The sequence below is a fragment of the Gossypium arboreum genome, chromosome 9 (assembly GCF_025698485.1).
Source record: "Gossypium arboreum isolate Shixiya-1 chromosome 9, ASM2569848v2, whole genome shotgun sequence".
NCBI classification, from domain to species: Eukaryota; Viridiplantae; Streptophyta; class Magnoliopsida; order Malvales; family Malvaceae; genus Gossypium; species Gossypium arboreum.
In genome coordinates this window covers 61,435,560-61,451,980 of record NC_069078.1, presented here as the reverse complement: position 1 = coordinate 61,451,980, position 16,421 = coordinate 61,435,560, and the positions used below count along the sequence as shown (strand labels likewise).

Sequence of the window (16,421 nt, the reverse complement as noted above, 5' to 3'; positions counted from 1 at the left end):
AAAGAGAAGAAAGAGTAGGATCAACTGGATTCCAAATGCTCTGATACCATGAACAAATTTAAGAAGAATAATAATTCTTATTTCTTCTAATCTGAATACATCCTTTTAAAGAATAGCAGGAGAAATAAAAAGGAAATAATCTATAAAAATTAGTCTATTCCTAAAAATAGTAGTTAGATTATGACTAATAGTACAAAGAAATTCCTAGAACTAAAGTAAAAATCGCTTAATTTAAGGAATTCCAACAAAATTTATAGAAGAAATTATATAAAAATTAAATATAACTTAGTGAAATTAAAATAACAAAACTTATGATATTTGAGTTCACATATATTTTGAAATGAATTTTGATAATTTAATAATTAAATAGACTTAGTTATTAGTGGCATCAATTTAATCAAATTTTAATATATTATAAGTATAAATAGTAATAATTAGTACCTATTTTTAATATAATCAAATTAGTCGGACCACCAATTCCTAATTCAAAGTTAAAATTTTTAAAAATTTAAAAATTTAAAAATATTAAATATTTTAAAAACCAGACCAATAATGGAATCAGTAAAACAATTAATTTCAATTCAAATTAATCTTTTTAAAAAAATTAAAATTTCAAAAATACTTGACAAAAGAATCATAAAAATAAAAAATCCATAAATGCTAATAAATGATGATTGAAATATAAACCTTCAATTTAAAATTTATAAAAATTAATTTAAATATTGAAACTAATTTAAATTTTAAAAAAAGAAAAAAAAAGGCAAACCAAACATTTCAGTCCATAATATTCAGAGCGATAAAAATCCAATCCAAACAAAACAAAACGAAATTTATTTACACAATAAAATCAAAGGCTTCACTAAATTTACATGAATCTCTCTCTCCGTGGAATTTTCCCAGGAAAGATAAATAAAGGGAATAACGATACAAATATATAATGTAGATTTTTCCCAGGAAAGAACAAATTGATGTAATCACACAATGTTAACGCACATTGATCTAATCCTTCTATTAACCAAAATCACAAATTAAATTCTCATCATAAAAATCTGACAAAACCCAACACAACCACTTACCTACCTATATTTTGCATCAAACCCTTGTGATGATCCACATGTTTTATCATGATGTTGAAGCCGTCCATTAGTTTTACGAAATTGACCCATTTCATTACTCATTCGAGAAACAAGCCTTTCAGAATGTGGTAGCCTCTTATTGTTCAAATTGACACTTCCAAGGTTTAATGAACCATTCTCCTGCTATAAATGGGGTCTTTTTAAGTCTTTTAACATTTATAAGCAGTAAAAACTTGCACTGATGATACAAAAGCTCAAACCTTAATCTGTAATGTCTGGTTTATTTGCTTCTCTTTACTTGATGTTGTTATCAAATCATCCAATTCTGCAACCTTCTTTATCAAATTGCTCTTATCCATCTGCGGGGAGAAACAGTAGAACTTGATTACAAACTTAAACATCATCAGAAATTACTGCTCAAATGACGGTTTACTTCCTCTATTATACTCAATTTGGGGATTTAATAATTTGGCCTAATTTGCCTCCTACTATTATGGTTATTAAAATAGTTATTTTTCATAATTAAAAAAATTAACTCAACGTCCTAATATGAAATGTCTTACAACACATTGTACATTACCCGACTAAATATCATTAATAATAACAAGGTTAAAATATGCTCAGAGTCTCAGTACTCTTTTGTATATTTGAAATTTAGTCCCTCTACTTTTATTTCTAGAAATTTATTCATTTATTTTTCAGATTTCAAAATTCAAGTCCAATTGCTAATTCCATTAAAGTTCTTCAATTAAATTTGCTGATTTGACATTTTGAAATATAAAAATACTTGCTTGATAGTCATGTAACAAAAGAAAAGACATAACGAACCTGAATTTAACAGAAAAATTTTAATAGTTTTAACAATTGGACTTGTATTTTTAAATCCAAAAAGTAGAACTAAATTCCTTGAAATAGAAGTAAGAGGACTAATTTCAAATTTACAAAGAGTACAGGGACCTATAGCATATTTTAACCTAATAATAATAAGAGTACCAAAATATGTCAAATCAAAGTATAGGATTAAATCCTTAGTCGAGTATAATTTGACTGAAATTCCTTGAAATAGAAGTAAGAGGACTAATTTCAAATTTACAAAGAGTACAGGGAACTATAGCATATTTTAACCTAATAATAATAAGAGTACCAAAACATGTCAAATCAAAGTATAGGACTAAATCCTTAGTCGAGTATAATTTGACTGAAATTACCTTTAACATTTCATTCTGTGCAGAAAGCAACTGATCCCTTTGTTGAAGTTGCTCTAAAGTCAGTTGTGCATTGAGTATATCTGCATCTTTCTTATTTATTTCATGCAAGCAACTGAAGCACAAAATACATATTCAACAACACATTAAGAGACAATCCATAAAGAGCTGATGCAGATCTTCAAAAATATAATCTTTTCACAACCATTTCAATTTTTCTACTCTTGTACATAGTGCTTTTACTCATAAAAAAGGGGAGTCTAACCTCTCTTTTTCCTCCATGAGATTAGTGACCAGCTTTCTTAAGTTGAGAATTTCTTGCTCCTAAAAAAAATGAAATGAAATTTACGTTAAGACTACTAAGTATAGTCAGAAAAATTATGAATAACTTTCAATCATGCATACCTTTGCAAGGAACTCTTCTGCTTGCTGATTAGCCTCCTTCAACAATATTTGAACCTGGTGCTGATCTATTAAGTTCTGGAACATGCAGGCAAGTATAATACTTAAATGAGCAATATGCCTTGAAATATTCATGTTTAATTAGGCAGTAATCAGAGTTTCTGAGTCTTACCGCATAATTAGTCATGTCCAATTTGACACCAAGTAAATCCCTGATGACATCATGGGTCATGCTTTCAGCTGCAGCTAGCCTAGCGTTTAGCATATATATCTGATTCAGTAAAGAACAAGTTAGAAACTTAATGATTAGTCACAAGTAATCCAACTACCAGCAGAGAAAGATGTATGCAAGTGGGCTTAGCCACCTGTTTCACATGATGTGAGAAGGAAAGATGCCATAGAAGTAATGACTAGACCGGTGTAAGACAACATTGCTAGCAAGATTGAAGTAGACATAAACATGTTATTTCTCACTGTACATCAATGATAGGGTCAGAAAGTCTCCTTAAAAGGCACAAAATGAGAATACCTCTTTTTGCCGACTAGCTGACAGTGCTTCCAGTTCTTCAATACGAAGTCTGGCATTTGATAATTCTTGATCCTTCTCCGAATTCATTTGTTGTACCAAACTTGAAATGCACCGGAATGGTGAGCTTGAACCCCTGCTTCTTGTTGATGTCTTCTCATTTTTGTCCGATATTGGTACTGTTGAGGTTGAAGTTGGCAAGTCTGTTTTCAATTCACGAATCATGGCTTCCAACGTCTTGTACTGTTACCGAAAAAAAAAGGTGAAAAAGATGCAGTATAACAAGTTTGACATGGAAGACATTCTATAATTAGAAAAGAAGGGAGAAGACAATAAGGATTAACAGTACTTATAAGAATAGGAGGCTGTTATTACATTTTGTCTAAAGCAAATGAGGCAACAGGTGTTGTTTTTCTTTTTTGTTATGGCAATTCTTATTGATGATAGGACGTAAAAGTATTGGGCTTGTAAGCATGATATGTTTTGAGAATTAGACTGGTGCCAAATATCAGGAAAGTGTTCTACCCCTTTGAAAGGTCATAATCCCTTTCTTTCCGGTGGAGAGAGGTTAATAGAAATTTATGATACGGCATTTCCTATTTCCAAATTGCTCAAGTATTATGATATTAAGGAATGAAAGATCCCAAGTAAACACTTTAAAATCTCACAGAATTAATTATCTAAGTGGACTCCTGCTTTAGAATCTTATGCATAATACAAACTGGCACAATACAATTTGTAAACACTAGTGTTCACAGCAAAGAGTATAAGTGATACCTTCTGTTGGTACTGTGATGCCTGGGCTTCAGAATGTAATAAAATTTCCGAGATGTACTCTTTGCATTGTTTGATCTACAACACAATTCAAAAAGTCCATTAAAATACAATAAAAGGGGATGAATTGTAATTAATGTTCTACTTTTCAGAAACTTATCCAATTGGAATGCAGTCAATAGGAAGTAAATAGGAATCCACCTCTATACTCAGCTCTTCTTTTTCCCTCTCTAGAATCCTTATCTGATCGTGTGCCTCATGGAGTTGGAGCAACTTATCATGCATTTTCCTGCATCAAAACCTTTTCCTGAATCACTAAAGAAAAGCAGCAGAACCCGAATCACAATGAAAAAGCATATAGTGGTCTTGACCTAGGAAAAAGATCTTTAGTTTGTTCAGCGTTTGAGTTGACTGAATGCACAACATCAACAAAGCTATCTACTTTTGATAATCTATCTCTAAGAAATTGGAGTTCATGCTCCAATGAAATTCTGATGAACCGATGCCTCTCTACCTCCTCATCCAATTCATATACCTATGAGTAAGGCAACAAGTCAGACCTTTCAGTTACAGTAGGAAAAGATTATTTAGTAACCAAGACAGCAGAAGGCATTAAGGGAACAAAATGGAACACGATTATTACAAAGCCAAGTTGCATACTTGCTATAAGGAAGAAAATACTTAAGTGACAATATAATATCTGATCCCTATTAATTCAGAAATGTCAGTTCATATAGAGGTGAAAAATTCCTAACCTTTTTCTCCAATACATTTACAGTAGATTCAAGTTCCTCAACAGAATGCTCAAGGATCTTGACCTCCTCCTCCTTTTGTTCAGAATATATTTTACTTGCTTCTGACTCCTATAGAAAAGAAAAATCCAAGGTAACTATAAGGAACACTGCCTATATTATTTGATAAGATGATAAACTAATATGTACCTGACGAGCTTCAACTGCGATAGCTTCATTTTCATCCGCCAGTGCACGGACCATCTCAAGCTGATCATTTAGAGAGAAAATTTCTTCACGGAGCTCATCTCTGTCGCTAGTGACCTTTCTCAAGTCCTCTTCAATGCCTTTAATGGATGACAGTAAGTCCTTTTCCAATGAATAATTCAAATGAAGAATTTCTTTTTCCAATTCTTTCACCACCTCCTTCTGTTCTTCCAGTCCTTCTTCAGCCTCAGATTTCTTGTGATAGAGGTCTTCTAAAAGCATTCTCATCTCAGCATTTTCATCTAAGAGAGAATCTATTGTTTGTTTAGCCTGCTCCAGAGCATTTTCAGCATCACTTAGACGATTTTCAAGTTTGCTGTGCTGAACCAACAAGTCATCAGCTTCATTTGTTTTTATCTCTAGCTCATGGCAAACTTCCTTCAAACCCAACATTAACTTTTCACTTTCATCTTTGATTTCCTGGCTATTGGAGGCTGATTCTTGCAACAAGTGAAGATCAAAAAGCAAACCCTCCAACAAATCTTCTTTCCTTTTCAATTCTTTCTTCAGAGAGAAATTTTCATATATCAAATCATTCTGTGAGAGATCTTGATCTTGATCTTCTAAATGTTTAAGTTGCTTACGTCCATCTTCACCCTCTGTACTTTTCTTAGGATGATCCACATTTTCACCTTGACTAATGGAGGGACTCTTTACTAAAGTATTTATAACAGAGTGAAGTTCTGGTCTTTGCGATGGATGAGAATATAATTCACTGCTCAAGTTTAAAGTTTTGTGGACAAAGTCTCCAAAATGGCAGTGATACAAAACAAATAGAGAGAGTTCTTTCTTTATCGCCTCAGAACAAATATCTTCTAGTGATGATCTTGAGTTGCAAATCGTGAAAAGCATCTCCTGACTCATAGATAAGGCATCAGAGTATAAAACCTTAAACTTGTCCTCAATTTGTCTTTGCATTTGCTTGAAACACCCATCAAGCAAAGATATTGAGTCAGCTGTTTCAACCAAAGTATAATGTATTTGATCCTGCAACAATTCATTCTCTCTTTCTTTCAAACTGATCGAGTATCTGAGCTTTTCAAGTTCATCAATCAAGTTTGATTTCTCTACCATCAATTCTTCACTCGCTTGCTTCCATATATTATTCAAAACTTGTGCATTTTCATTTGCTTTCAGCAGTGCTTTTAATGCATAATCAGCTTCCTTCATGGTAGCATGGGCTTCCTCAAATTTTTTAAAGAAACTTTTGGCAGGACTAGTATCATCAGGAAGTGCCTGCATATCAGAAAACATTGCCTAAAATTAAAGATAAAATTTTCACGTGTTTTAAAAAGTATAATGTTTAGTTAATGAAGACATTTCGTATGCAACGGTTTTCCCATTGGAACAAAAAAATGTTTAGTAAAGCATACCTCTATATTATTCTGGGATGCTGCATCATAAATCTCCATTGTCAACCCCAAGGAAAGAAGCTCTGCCATCATTAAGTTTGTTAGTTTAAATTCAGGTATATATTTATTCCATTAAGTTTTTTCTTTTACATACATAAAATCCAGATAAATTTGTACCTTCAGTATGAGAATGTTCTCCAATATCACTCTCATTGAGGATTGTTGTTAACCAAACGTATAATTTATGGAAAACATCCAATTGCATCCACAACTCGTTTCTTAGGCCAAATTTGCCTGAACTTTCTGAGAATCCTGAATCAGATTGAAGTGAGACTTCTTCAAGTTTTGTATCATCCACCACCTCAGTCATCTTCACAGAACAGTGTGATCCAATCAAATTGTTTCCAGAAGCAATACTTTCTATTGAATAATCAGAGCTTGATGTTAAAGAAAGAGAACTCCAACTGGACTTTTCAATCGCATCTTCGTCATCTGGCAGGTGGACAGGCATACTAGCTTTTGTTTTAATGCAATCTTTAATTGATTTAAGACTTTGATTTGCATCAGCAATTTCACATTTTATTTGATCAAGAAGGTGAGACTTCAAAGACTTAGCTGCTGCCACTGATTGCAATTCGGTTCTAGAAGTCTGAAAACCTTTACAGTTCTCTTTTATGTCAAGAATTTCTCTCTGCAAATCCTGAAGTGACTCCTTAAAAACTGAACAAGTTTCAGAAATGTCTGTTTTGAGGGTGGATAAATGGGCTTCTGCATCGTCATAAGATGTATTGATAACATTCTCAGACTCCAATATTACTAACTTTGCCAACTCCACTTGAGCCTTAAGATTATCTGTTGTTGGAAACTTCATATGAGCCATCATTCCTGCCATTACATTGCTTTGCATTCCCTCAGAAGTGGCTACTGGAATGTCCATCTCAGCATGATCTCCATAAGCAACCTTGTCACAATCTACAAGCCATTTTGCAATCAAGAAAGCAGCATTGGCCCTTTTTTCTGCCATGATAAGCTGATCCTCCTTAACTTTGAGTTCATTTGCTAGAACTTTTTGCAAATCTGTCTCATCGTTAAATAAGATGCTTAAATGGGCTGCCTCTTCTGTTTCCACATCAGTACCTGAATCCTGAAACTCATTAAAAGCAATTGTTGCTCCCTTCAAGGAACTTAACTTCATCTCCATTTCCATTATCATTCTCTGTGCGTCTTCCAAGCTTCTCTGCAGAAGTAGAATTCTTTCTTCTTTTTCAATGCAAACTCTTGCAGCCCTCTCAACATTTTCACCAACCCAAACATTAATTTGAGGAAATGAACAAGAAATGTTTTCTACCAGCCGAGAGGCATCTTTGAGGGATTTAGAACCGTCTAGAAGGAAGCTAGTGAGTTCTAGAGTTGCCCTTTCCCAATCGGCACAAATTGACTTCATTTCTTCCTCTTTAGCCGTGATAGTATCTCTTAGCCTTGTATTTTCTTGAGTAATGGAATTAAGTTCTAACTGAAGTGCAGCAACCTCTTCCTGCAAATGAAGGATTGTCCTAGCTGTTTCCATTTCAACCTGTTCATGGACTAAATCAGCCTCATGCTGACAAGATAATTGTGATGCTTGAACCTGTTGATATTGACAATTAAGTAATTTGGCATTCTCCAAGTCTTTAGTCAATATATCCAACTTGTCGTGTAAACCCTTTACATTAATTAGTTCACTCTCCATGATCTGGCCTTCCTTTTTAGATGCTAAGTGATCTTGCTCAAGGCAATGAATTTTAAGTTTATGAACAGATTCAATTTCCAGCTTGCCTTCATTGCTTATCATTTCCATGTATCTTCTGTTCTCTTCCTGGAGATGCTGCAGCTCATTAAATAGATGGATATGCTCAGCTTCCATTGCCTTAAGTAACAATCTTGCTTCTATCAACTCCTTTTCAGTGGCACTATGCTGCATAACTGAAGCAACACTTACACTCTGCTCATTTTGATTTTCTAACGCCACATCATTCTCCCTTGAACAGGATGCTACCTCATCTCCAGAGTCACTATGGACTGATATAATTTCAACCTGTAAGATAGTTTCCATTCGAAAAGAAATATTAAATGTTAAAAATTTTGTTACTTATAATACATATCTATATGCTTCTGTTGTTCATGTTGGTGTATGCTTCTACATCTGAGTACAGATTTTCCTTTACACAGAACTTATTGTGGCCTTTCTCTTTAATGCATCTACCAGTATGAATAACCTTAAGCTCTGAAGGAAACAGAACCTAAATACAATAGCAAGATACCTATTTTGCAACAAAATATACCATTAATAAATTAACATGGAGCAATAGAAAACTGGATTTTTCTTACCAATGAACATTTATTTGTTTGCCTGCATTCCTTGTGATCCTTGGAGGGAAAACCACCAACCTATAAAGGATGGAACTTGTATAAGCCACCTTAGGACATACATTAACCTATCTCAACCCTTCATTCACTAGTTCATAGGTGTTCTTACAGAATCAAATGCTCCATGACTACAGTTCAAGTATTTACTCAGTTCCATTTGTAACTCTTCTACTTCCCTGAAGACAAAAACCTTTATTGAGATTCCATGCAACAGAGTAGGAAATACTTCTTCAAAGAAAAGACAAATAGAAGCCATATTTTAGGCCACCACTCAATTCATAAGAAAGAGTAAATAGAAGAGAAAGAACACTGTGAAAACTGTAGATACAAGTTGAGGCAATTGGTCCACCTTGCATAAATCATATAAAGGGATACAACTCATATGCCCAAATAGTCATTAAAAAGAGTACCATTTGCACATGCTCAACTGATAAAACCACAAGTAATTTGTTTCCTTTCCTTTTCAACCTTTTCATTTTCAAATATCATGAACATAAAATTAGTGTTGCTGCCAAAGGCTTCATTTTCAATCCAGTAGGAGCCAAGTAGAAAATAAAATCCGACACATGCACTGCAAACCAAAAAGCAACACCTAGAATAAAGTGAATTAATTTATTAAATACCTCATCAACTTGGAATTCATATTCCTGCAATCTTCCAACTCCTTCACAGTGTTCCCATCCTGTGATTCATGCATCATCATTTTGGAATTATAAAAGATAAAGTACAGACCAGTAGTACCATTCATAACATAAATAATATGATAGTGCATTCCAACCTGATTCTCATATCTAGAGGAGAATCTGTTCTTTCCTTCAAGAACTTCCTGAAGCTGCATGTCAAGAAAAAGTTTCAGTCTGTTTTCAACAGCCCGAAATCAAATTTTCAATAAAATTACACTGCCCAAACCTCGTCCCGCAGTTCTGAAATTTCACCCAGCAATATTTCTCGCTCTCCTTGCTCATAAAAATTTTGAAATCTGGCATAAAAATATGTAAAGTCAGTCACTGGAATAAAAAGAGGGGACAGAGTGACAATAAGAGGTTTACATTTGCAGCTGTTCAATAAGTCTAATATTCTCTAAAGCAAAACGTGTCAATTCTGGATTTCTGTCAATCTTTGTCCGAAGCAATTGAATTTCTGCCTTCAAAGCTTGATTTTCCTCCATGAGATACTCCTCAGTTGATACAAGACCAGTTGTCAACGATTCAAGATTTTTTATCTTCTCCTCCCGAAACCTAAGCATCATTTTAGTACGCTGAACATCTTCTTCCTTTTGGCAAACCTGTCGGAAACGACTTGAGTGTTCAGTAACCCCATATAGACAGTTCTTATTGTTACTGCTTTACCAGAACTGATAAAAGAATTCTTGAAGTCCATCCCATATAAAGAATTAAGAATTGATCCTTAGACATACCAAGCGGTTCATTTGCTCAATTTCTGCCTCTAATTTCTGGTTTGCAGTTTCTGCCATCTTTTCTCTCCTCAAGGAACCAGCTAAAGTAGCCTCCATGCGTCTCATCTGCTAGACTTTATTAGCAATGATTAACTACCAAATTCTCATATTACCCTCACAAACATAAGTTAATAAAATGGCCATAAAAGGTGACCTTGTTACTATTGATGTTTTGTATCTTACAATCTGCAACCTTTTCACTAGTGTATTCATTTTTCCTCGAGTAGTCTCCTATTTTCAGTTCTTCATAACTTGGCACACAGCTATTTGGAGAGTTTGGGAAGTTATGATGCTTCAACAAGGAGGACAACTGGCCCTATTGAGATGGTAAACAATTCAGGTTCACAATTTTAGAGCATTGAGGAAGACAACTGCAGCTAGTCCATACCTTTAGTTGTTCGATTTGTTGCTGCAGTGCATTAACATCACCAGAAGCATCTTCATTCACTTTTGCCTGGAAAAAATAAAAAGGTTAAGAAGATCGTCAACAATTTGTAACTTTACATGATAGACATGAATAGATATGAGGAATTTTGATTTCTTTAGTTGCAAGCATATAAAGTACATACATTATTCTGAATAAGCTTGGCTCGCTGAGCAAACTTCAGTGTGCTTAGAGTTTCATTTGCAGCACTGCAAGAAACAAAAAAAAACCAAGTCAAGTAAGAAGCTGAACAACAAAAGTTTTATGAAATCACAAAGAAAAATGAATTGTTAAACAGACCAAATGGATGGGCTGACATTTGCTATCATTGTTGTTTTTGAGTTTCCACCTAGGGAATCCTGCATTACATATCATGGTTAGGTGAAACCTTTAAGCAAGGTACCAAGACAATGAAATTGTCTCAATTGAGAGCTTTCATTATCTAACCTGAAGCAGAAATGTTAGCCGAGAATCTCTGTACGGAACATGTCTATGTTTCCCATGTGCCAGATCCACCAGAGACATTATTACAAGGCTAAACAGCAGACCATGAAGTAAATACATTTCAAACACACCTTCTGTTTAGAATGCATCAAAACATAAAATAAAATAACCCCTTCTGGATTTAGTTTGAACATATGATTTGTTCATGATAAGCAACCATCTTATACTAAAATTAGGCGTTCATACAACATATACTATTACTGTCAAGATCAAATCCAGAAGGTGGTTGGGGAAAACTCATTGATCAACTGTCCAAAAGTAAAAAATTGTGTTTGAGAGAAGCTTAACTGCTTCCTTGCTGTCTACCATACATTTAAGGTAATTCGGCAATCAAAACTAATGTCAAGAATATGCTAACCAGTGAAAATCTGAATCGTCCCCTAATGGAAATTGTAGTTTTATGTTTTGTGAATACCACTGTGCTTTCAATCACCAAGAAAATCAGTGTGCAGAATAATTTTCGTGGGATTATATTGTACAAAGACATCCATGAGTGGCAGTTGTAAAGATCTGGCCTAAGAACCATATCAAAAAGAGTCCCCATGAAAGCTAGTTTAAAGCTGCCTCAGAGGCAGTAGAAGAACCACATAATGTGATGCCTTTTCGCACTGACCAAAATGACTAAGAATGAAATAAAGCGTAGAAAAGACAACATTGCATTGCATGGAATATGTTGCAACAAATAAGTTAGGAAGCTGCAACATCTTCAGAGCAACTATACTGAGTAAAAGAACTGAGGTTAATTACCCAAGAGTAGACAAAGATTTGTTTATGTTTGCTGCTTCTTTCAGACGATCTCCTTCTGCACCGGAGCTCTTCTGCCTAAATTTTCAAGCCAATTATCTTGGTATTCAAAACAACTTAATTGAAAAAAAAAAAAAAAAAGGATTCCTTGAGCATGTTACCTTTCAGAGCCAGCTAAATCCACTAAATTTAACCTTGCAAATCTGAAGTGTGTCATAGAATCTTTCTCCCAATGGCTTTCGATGATACAAGTGAAAACACTATGGGATCGGCTGCTCTCACTGTTCATATTGGTTGCTGCCATTCTTCTGTTTGAAGCACCCTGTATGTAGGAAAATAAAAAATAGAAGCAATTATTTTCATAGTCCTAATCTCTATATAAGGTAAATAGCGAAGAAGTACAATTTTCCATTATATATTTATTACCTGCAATAGAAGCTTGAGAACATCATCAACATTCCGCACATTATACTCCATAAGGTTTTCCACATATACGCCTTTCTTCAAGTCTTCTCTGAGCTACAGCAGGGAAATCAGTTTTATGATCTATTATGGTGTAATTTATATGGATTTCAAACATGAATCAATAAGAAAATATTTCAATTACTTGCAGATTAGTTGACGAAGGGTCCAGAAGATCCGTTATTTGCTCATTATATATTTCTAGAAAGGAACATTTGCAACTGAACCTCAATTTCTCATCCTTCCTGCTCTCTTCTTCCTACAAATACAAATTTCAACAAACATTTCCTACAAAAGTATAAAAAGAAAGTAATTTTAACAGAATCAGGAATAACATTCTCACCATTCTAATCCTTGAAAATAAATATTCGAATATACGAGGAGTTAGTCCACAATCTTCACTGAGCTGACTTTCCACCTCATATATGTCGCCCATCATAGTATATGTTTTGCCACTACCAGTCTGCAGGTAAAATTTTTCAGCATGCACAATAGAAATCCCAATTTTCATTCATCCCCAATGCCAATTACTTTATGAAAAATCTTTAAATAAAATAATAGTAACTTACCTGACCATAAGCAAACATACAGCTATTATACCCAGACATGCAATTCTCCACCATGGGTACTCCAACTACTCTGAACAGCTTTTCCTACACCAAATTCAAGAAAATATCCACATAACTCTGCATGCAAATTATACATAATTCTCCTTCTAGATAGCAAAACGAGATTACTAGTTCTTATGTTAAGATGGAACCTGCGATATGGTCTCGCAAGCTACATGGTCAAAGGTAAATCTGCTCTCGGCATGTCCAAGCCACAGTAAAGTTTGAGCGCTCTCTTGCTTCAAACACCGACCGTACCCTTGTGAAACCCTCTCCATCGTACTCAGTGGCCGAATTCTTATCAGCACCTGAGAGTCAACAACTCAACATGAATAAACAAATGGAAATAAAAATTGTACTATTCCCAAATTAAACAACAATTAGATGCATGCACAAATACCTGCACATTCCGATCTCTCCAAAAGGAAGGATCCTCAACGAGCTCGAAATGTGGAGCTTCGACCGAGAAATTGGTACCATCGATCATCGAAACCCTTCTCGGAACCCTTGAAGAAGAAGCGGAGCTCAATCCACATCTTCCTCCGAAACCTTGAGTAACTTTACTGGTAAAACAAGGTCCAGCGCCGCCGCCAAGCGAAAACCGGGGAGCAGTCCTTGAAGGAGTACTTTGAGCAGAGTTGGACTCTGAATGTAACTTCCCATGGCGATTTGTAACCCTCGGGGTTTTATGAAGTGCTCTGAGAGATTCCGATTTGTCTTTGGAATCGACAACATCCTGTTCGTCTTGATTCCGCGATTCTTTCTGGTATTGTGATGGATCTGGAATTGAGTTGAGCGGAGTTCTTGGAGGAGGGAAATGAGCCGAACTCGAGGAGGTCTCGAAATCGTTCTCGTTTGCGTTTTTAGAGATGAAACCAAAGCTGGAAACGTCTCTCGACATTGTTGAAACGTGGAAGATAAAATTACAACAAAAGAAAACGATTTAATCACTCAAAAATAGATAAAAAGATGAATTCATGGCTCTGGATTTAGGATTCACAGTGATAATCAATGATACAGTAGAAGACTACGCTGCTTGAGCTTGAACTTGAGCTTTTGCTTTAGCTTGAAACGGAGACAAAAAAAAGGGCCGCTCGTTTTTTGAAATTGAAAAGATTTTGAGTCAATTGCATAGACGTCCTCAAACTATGGGTTAAATTCTATATTGATATTAAACTTCAAAATATTTCAATTGAATCCTTTAACTAAAGTATCCTACCAATCAAATTCCTTTTTCAGCTTAGCAGCCCTCAGTCATTGTGTTAAATGCCTGTTTGGATTTTATAAAGTTTTTTTTAACACATATAGGTTAAACAAAAATATTTTTTAAGCATGTAAAACCCAAACCGACATTAAATGGATTATGCTGATGAAATCACTTCAAATGTTTAGCATCATTTTAAAATTTTGTTTTATAATTTGAGACATTTAGGCTTTGCTTTATTGGAAAGATTGGAAAATTAAAGAGGTTAAAAATTAGAGATAGGAAAATATTTTTTTATAAGATTGCGTGGTAAGAAAGAAAATAAAACATTTGAAAAAAATGCCTAATTTTGAACTAAGATATATATATCTCTAATTTTCTTTCCTCAAATCATTAGAATTTTGAAGAATTTATTTTTATGTATTAGGATGATCACTCCTATTTAATTCTTGAAAAATAGATTTATTTTAAAAATAAATGAATAATGTAATATTTAATTCTTGAACTTGATAACTTTTTTAGTCTTTAAAAAATTATCTACTTTAGTCTTCAAACTAAACAATTTTTTCATTTTGTTCATAACCTAAAAATATATAATTTATATAAAAATTAGGGTTTGGCGTGACACGACCTCAGATGTTATGTACTCACAAGGATAAAAAATTAAAAAAAGTTGTCAAATTCAATATTAATGTAGACAAAAAAAAATTAAGAGACTAACTTGAAAAGAATACCAAAATTAGGGCGCAAAAGTTGTTTTATCCCAAAAATGAAATTCAAAATTGGGAATGGGAAGTTTGTTTGAAAAGAGAATGTTAAATTGGTGTGAATGGGTCCAAATGGGCCATAAATTTTAGTGAAAAACAAATGGTAAAAGCGAATGAAAATTAAAAAAATCCAAATGGGGCATGCATGCTATCAGACCATATGAAAAAGGGAATCAATATCTTACGATTTGGTTTTGATTTTGATTTTGAATGAAAGTTAGCGTTTAAATTTTGAAGATGATGTTAATGATGATGCCTTACTGTACTAACAAATTATGAGTATACCCTTTCAAAATATTATTATACTTAATTGAATTTGAAAACAATTGATTATTTGGTATATATATATATATATATATATATATTATTTATTTTATAAATCCGATGTTTTATTTTTTAGAATTAAAATTTTCAATTTATGTTAATCAAATAATTATCTTTATATTATTATTTTATACACTACTGATATGATAAAAAAATTCTATAAGTGAGTCTAAAGTGTGATTATTATAAATGGATAAATATAAAATTATACATAAATTTTGATCTAACGTGTAATGTTATATATAAACTTTGATTTTGTGTGATTTTATATATATAATTTTAATTTCATTCAATTATCATAAAATCACTAACAACATTATCAAATTAGCATCATTTTACATTGATATATCATATGTACTAACAATTACATTAATTCGATGTGAAAATAAATGTATGCATCTATTTCTTTAATTTTTTGCAATTGAAACAAAATCAAAGTTTCATATAAACATATATCTTCTCTGTTAAAAAATACTCCATCCAAGCAAATGCTGCCACTGGAAAAAAACTTCGAAGTCCCTTAAAAATATCAAAAGTCTCATAAAAATGGTAAAAATACCTCACCAGTCCTTTTTAATTGTCAAATTTAGCCTTCAAATTTTACATATTTTATCAAATTGCTCATAATTTAACAATTTTATCCCACAAACATTTGTGTAAATGTATAAATGTTGAGGTTGAATTTATTAAATTTATTAAAATTAAGGTTAAAATGACAAAATAAGTAAATATCAAAGGCTAAATTTGTTGCTATACCAATCAAAATTACATATAATTGATTGAAGACATTAACATCATGCTTAATTGTCATTAGTTACTCACTTTCGATATTGATGGCCTTAAATTAGTTCAATTTTTTTAAGAGGAACCAATTTGCTCAGATTAAAAATAGAGAACAACCAAGGTTATTTTACCTATTAAAATTACAAAAAAAATCCCAAATTTTCAAAAAAAAAACCAAATTTCTAAAAAGGCCATAAAATTTTAAAATTTCTAACAAAACCTAAAATTCCAAACAAACAATTTTTTTGAATACTATGAAATTTCTAAAATTTATTTTTGAAGTTTCGTTTATTTATATACATATATTTTAAATTTTAATAATTTTCAGAAATAGATTGTGATTTTTTTATAATTTTCTAGGTTTTAAGATTTTTTGGATTTTATATAATACTTTCTTTTAAAAAAA

The 16,421-nt window shown here is 33.0% G+C and overlaps 1 protein-coding gene across 2 annotated transcripts; it reads right to left on the bottom strand.

The window, feature by feature from the left end:
* Positions 1-829: 829 nt before the first annotated feature.
* Positions 830-14,115, bottom strand: LOC108457153 (kinesin-like protein KIN-12C). Of its 2 annotated transcripts, none has more exons than XM_017756033.2 (34): positions 13,338-14,115; positions 13,090-13,245; positions 12,899-12,982; positions 12,673-12,792; positions 12,475-12,588; positions 12,294-12,386; positions 12,029-12,189; positions 11,871-11,945; positions 11,067-11,154; positions 10,920-10,978; positions 10,765-10,828; positions 10,584-10,649; positions 10,350-10,511; positions 10,157-10,261; positions 9,789-10,024; positions 9,649-9,718; positions 9,518-9,571; positions 9,363-9,421; positions 8,849-8,915; positions 8,701-8,760; positions 6,511-8,407; positions 6,355-6,416; positions 4,925-6,217; positions 4,739-4,846; positions 4,355-4,518; positions 4,185-4,272; positions 3,987-4,061; positions 3,213-3,452; positions 2,856-2,954; positions 2,687-2,761; positions 2,547-2,605; positions 2,285-2,396; positions 1,337-1,435; positions 830-1,259 (listed from the first exon to the last, which is right to left on the bottom strand). In XM_017756033.2, the coding sequence occupies exons 1-34, from the start codon at positions 13,836-13,838 to the stop codon at positions 1,077-1,079; spliced, it is 6,948 nt and encodes a 2,315-aa protein (XP_017611522.1). In that variant the 5' UTR covers positions 13,839-14,115; the 3' UTR covers positions 830-1,076. The 2 variants fall into 2 exon arrangements, with proteins under 2 accessions (XP_017611522.1, XP_017611523.1); XM_017756034.2 differs by having other exon boundaries at positions 830-1,256; positions 13,338-14,113.
* Between the last annotated feature and the right edge of the window lie 2,306 nt (positions 14,116-16,421).

Bases quoted from the DNA above. Each gene is read 5' to 3' on its own strand.
- LOC108457153 (XM_017756033.2), bottom strand. From the start codon at position 13,838: ATGTCGAGAGACGTTTCCAGCTTTGGTTTCATCTCTAAAAACGCAAAC. The intron at 10,829-10,919 runs GTCTGTTTAACA...TGTTTCTTGCAG, and splicing joins AATGTCAGCCCATCCATTTG to TGCTGCAAATGAAACTCTAA. The intron at 1,436-2,284 runs GTAATTTCAGTC...TTCTCCCCGCAG, and splicing joins CACAGAATGAAATGTTAAAG to ATGGATAAGAGCAATTTGAT.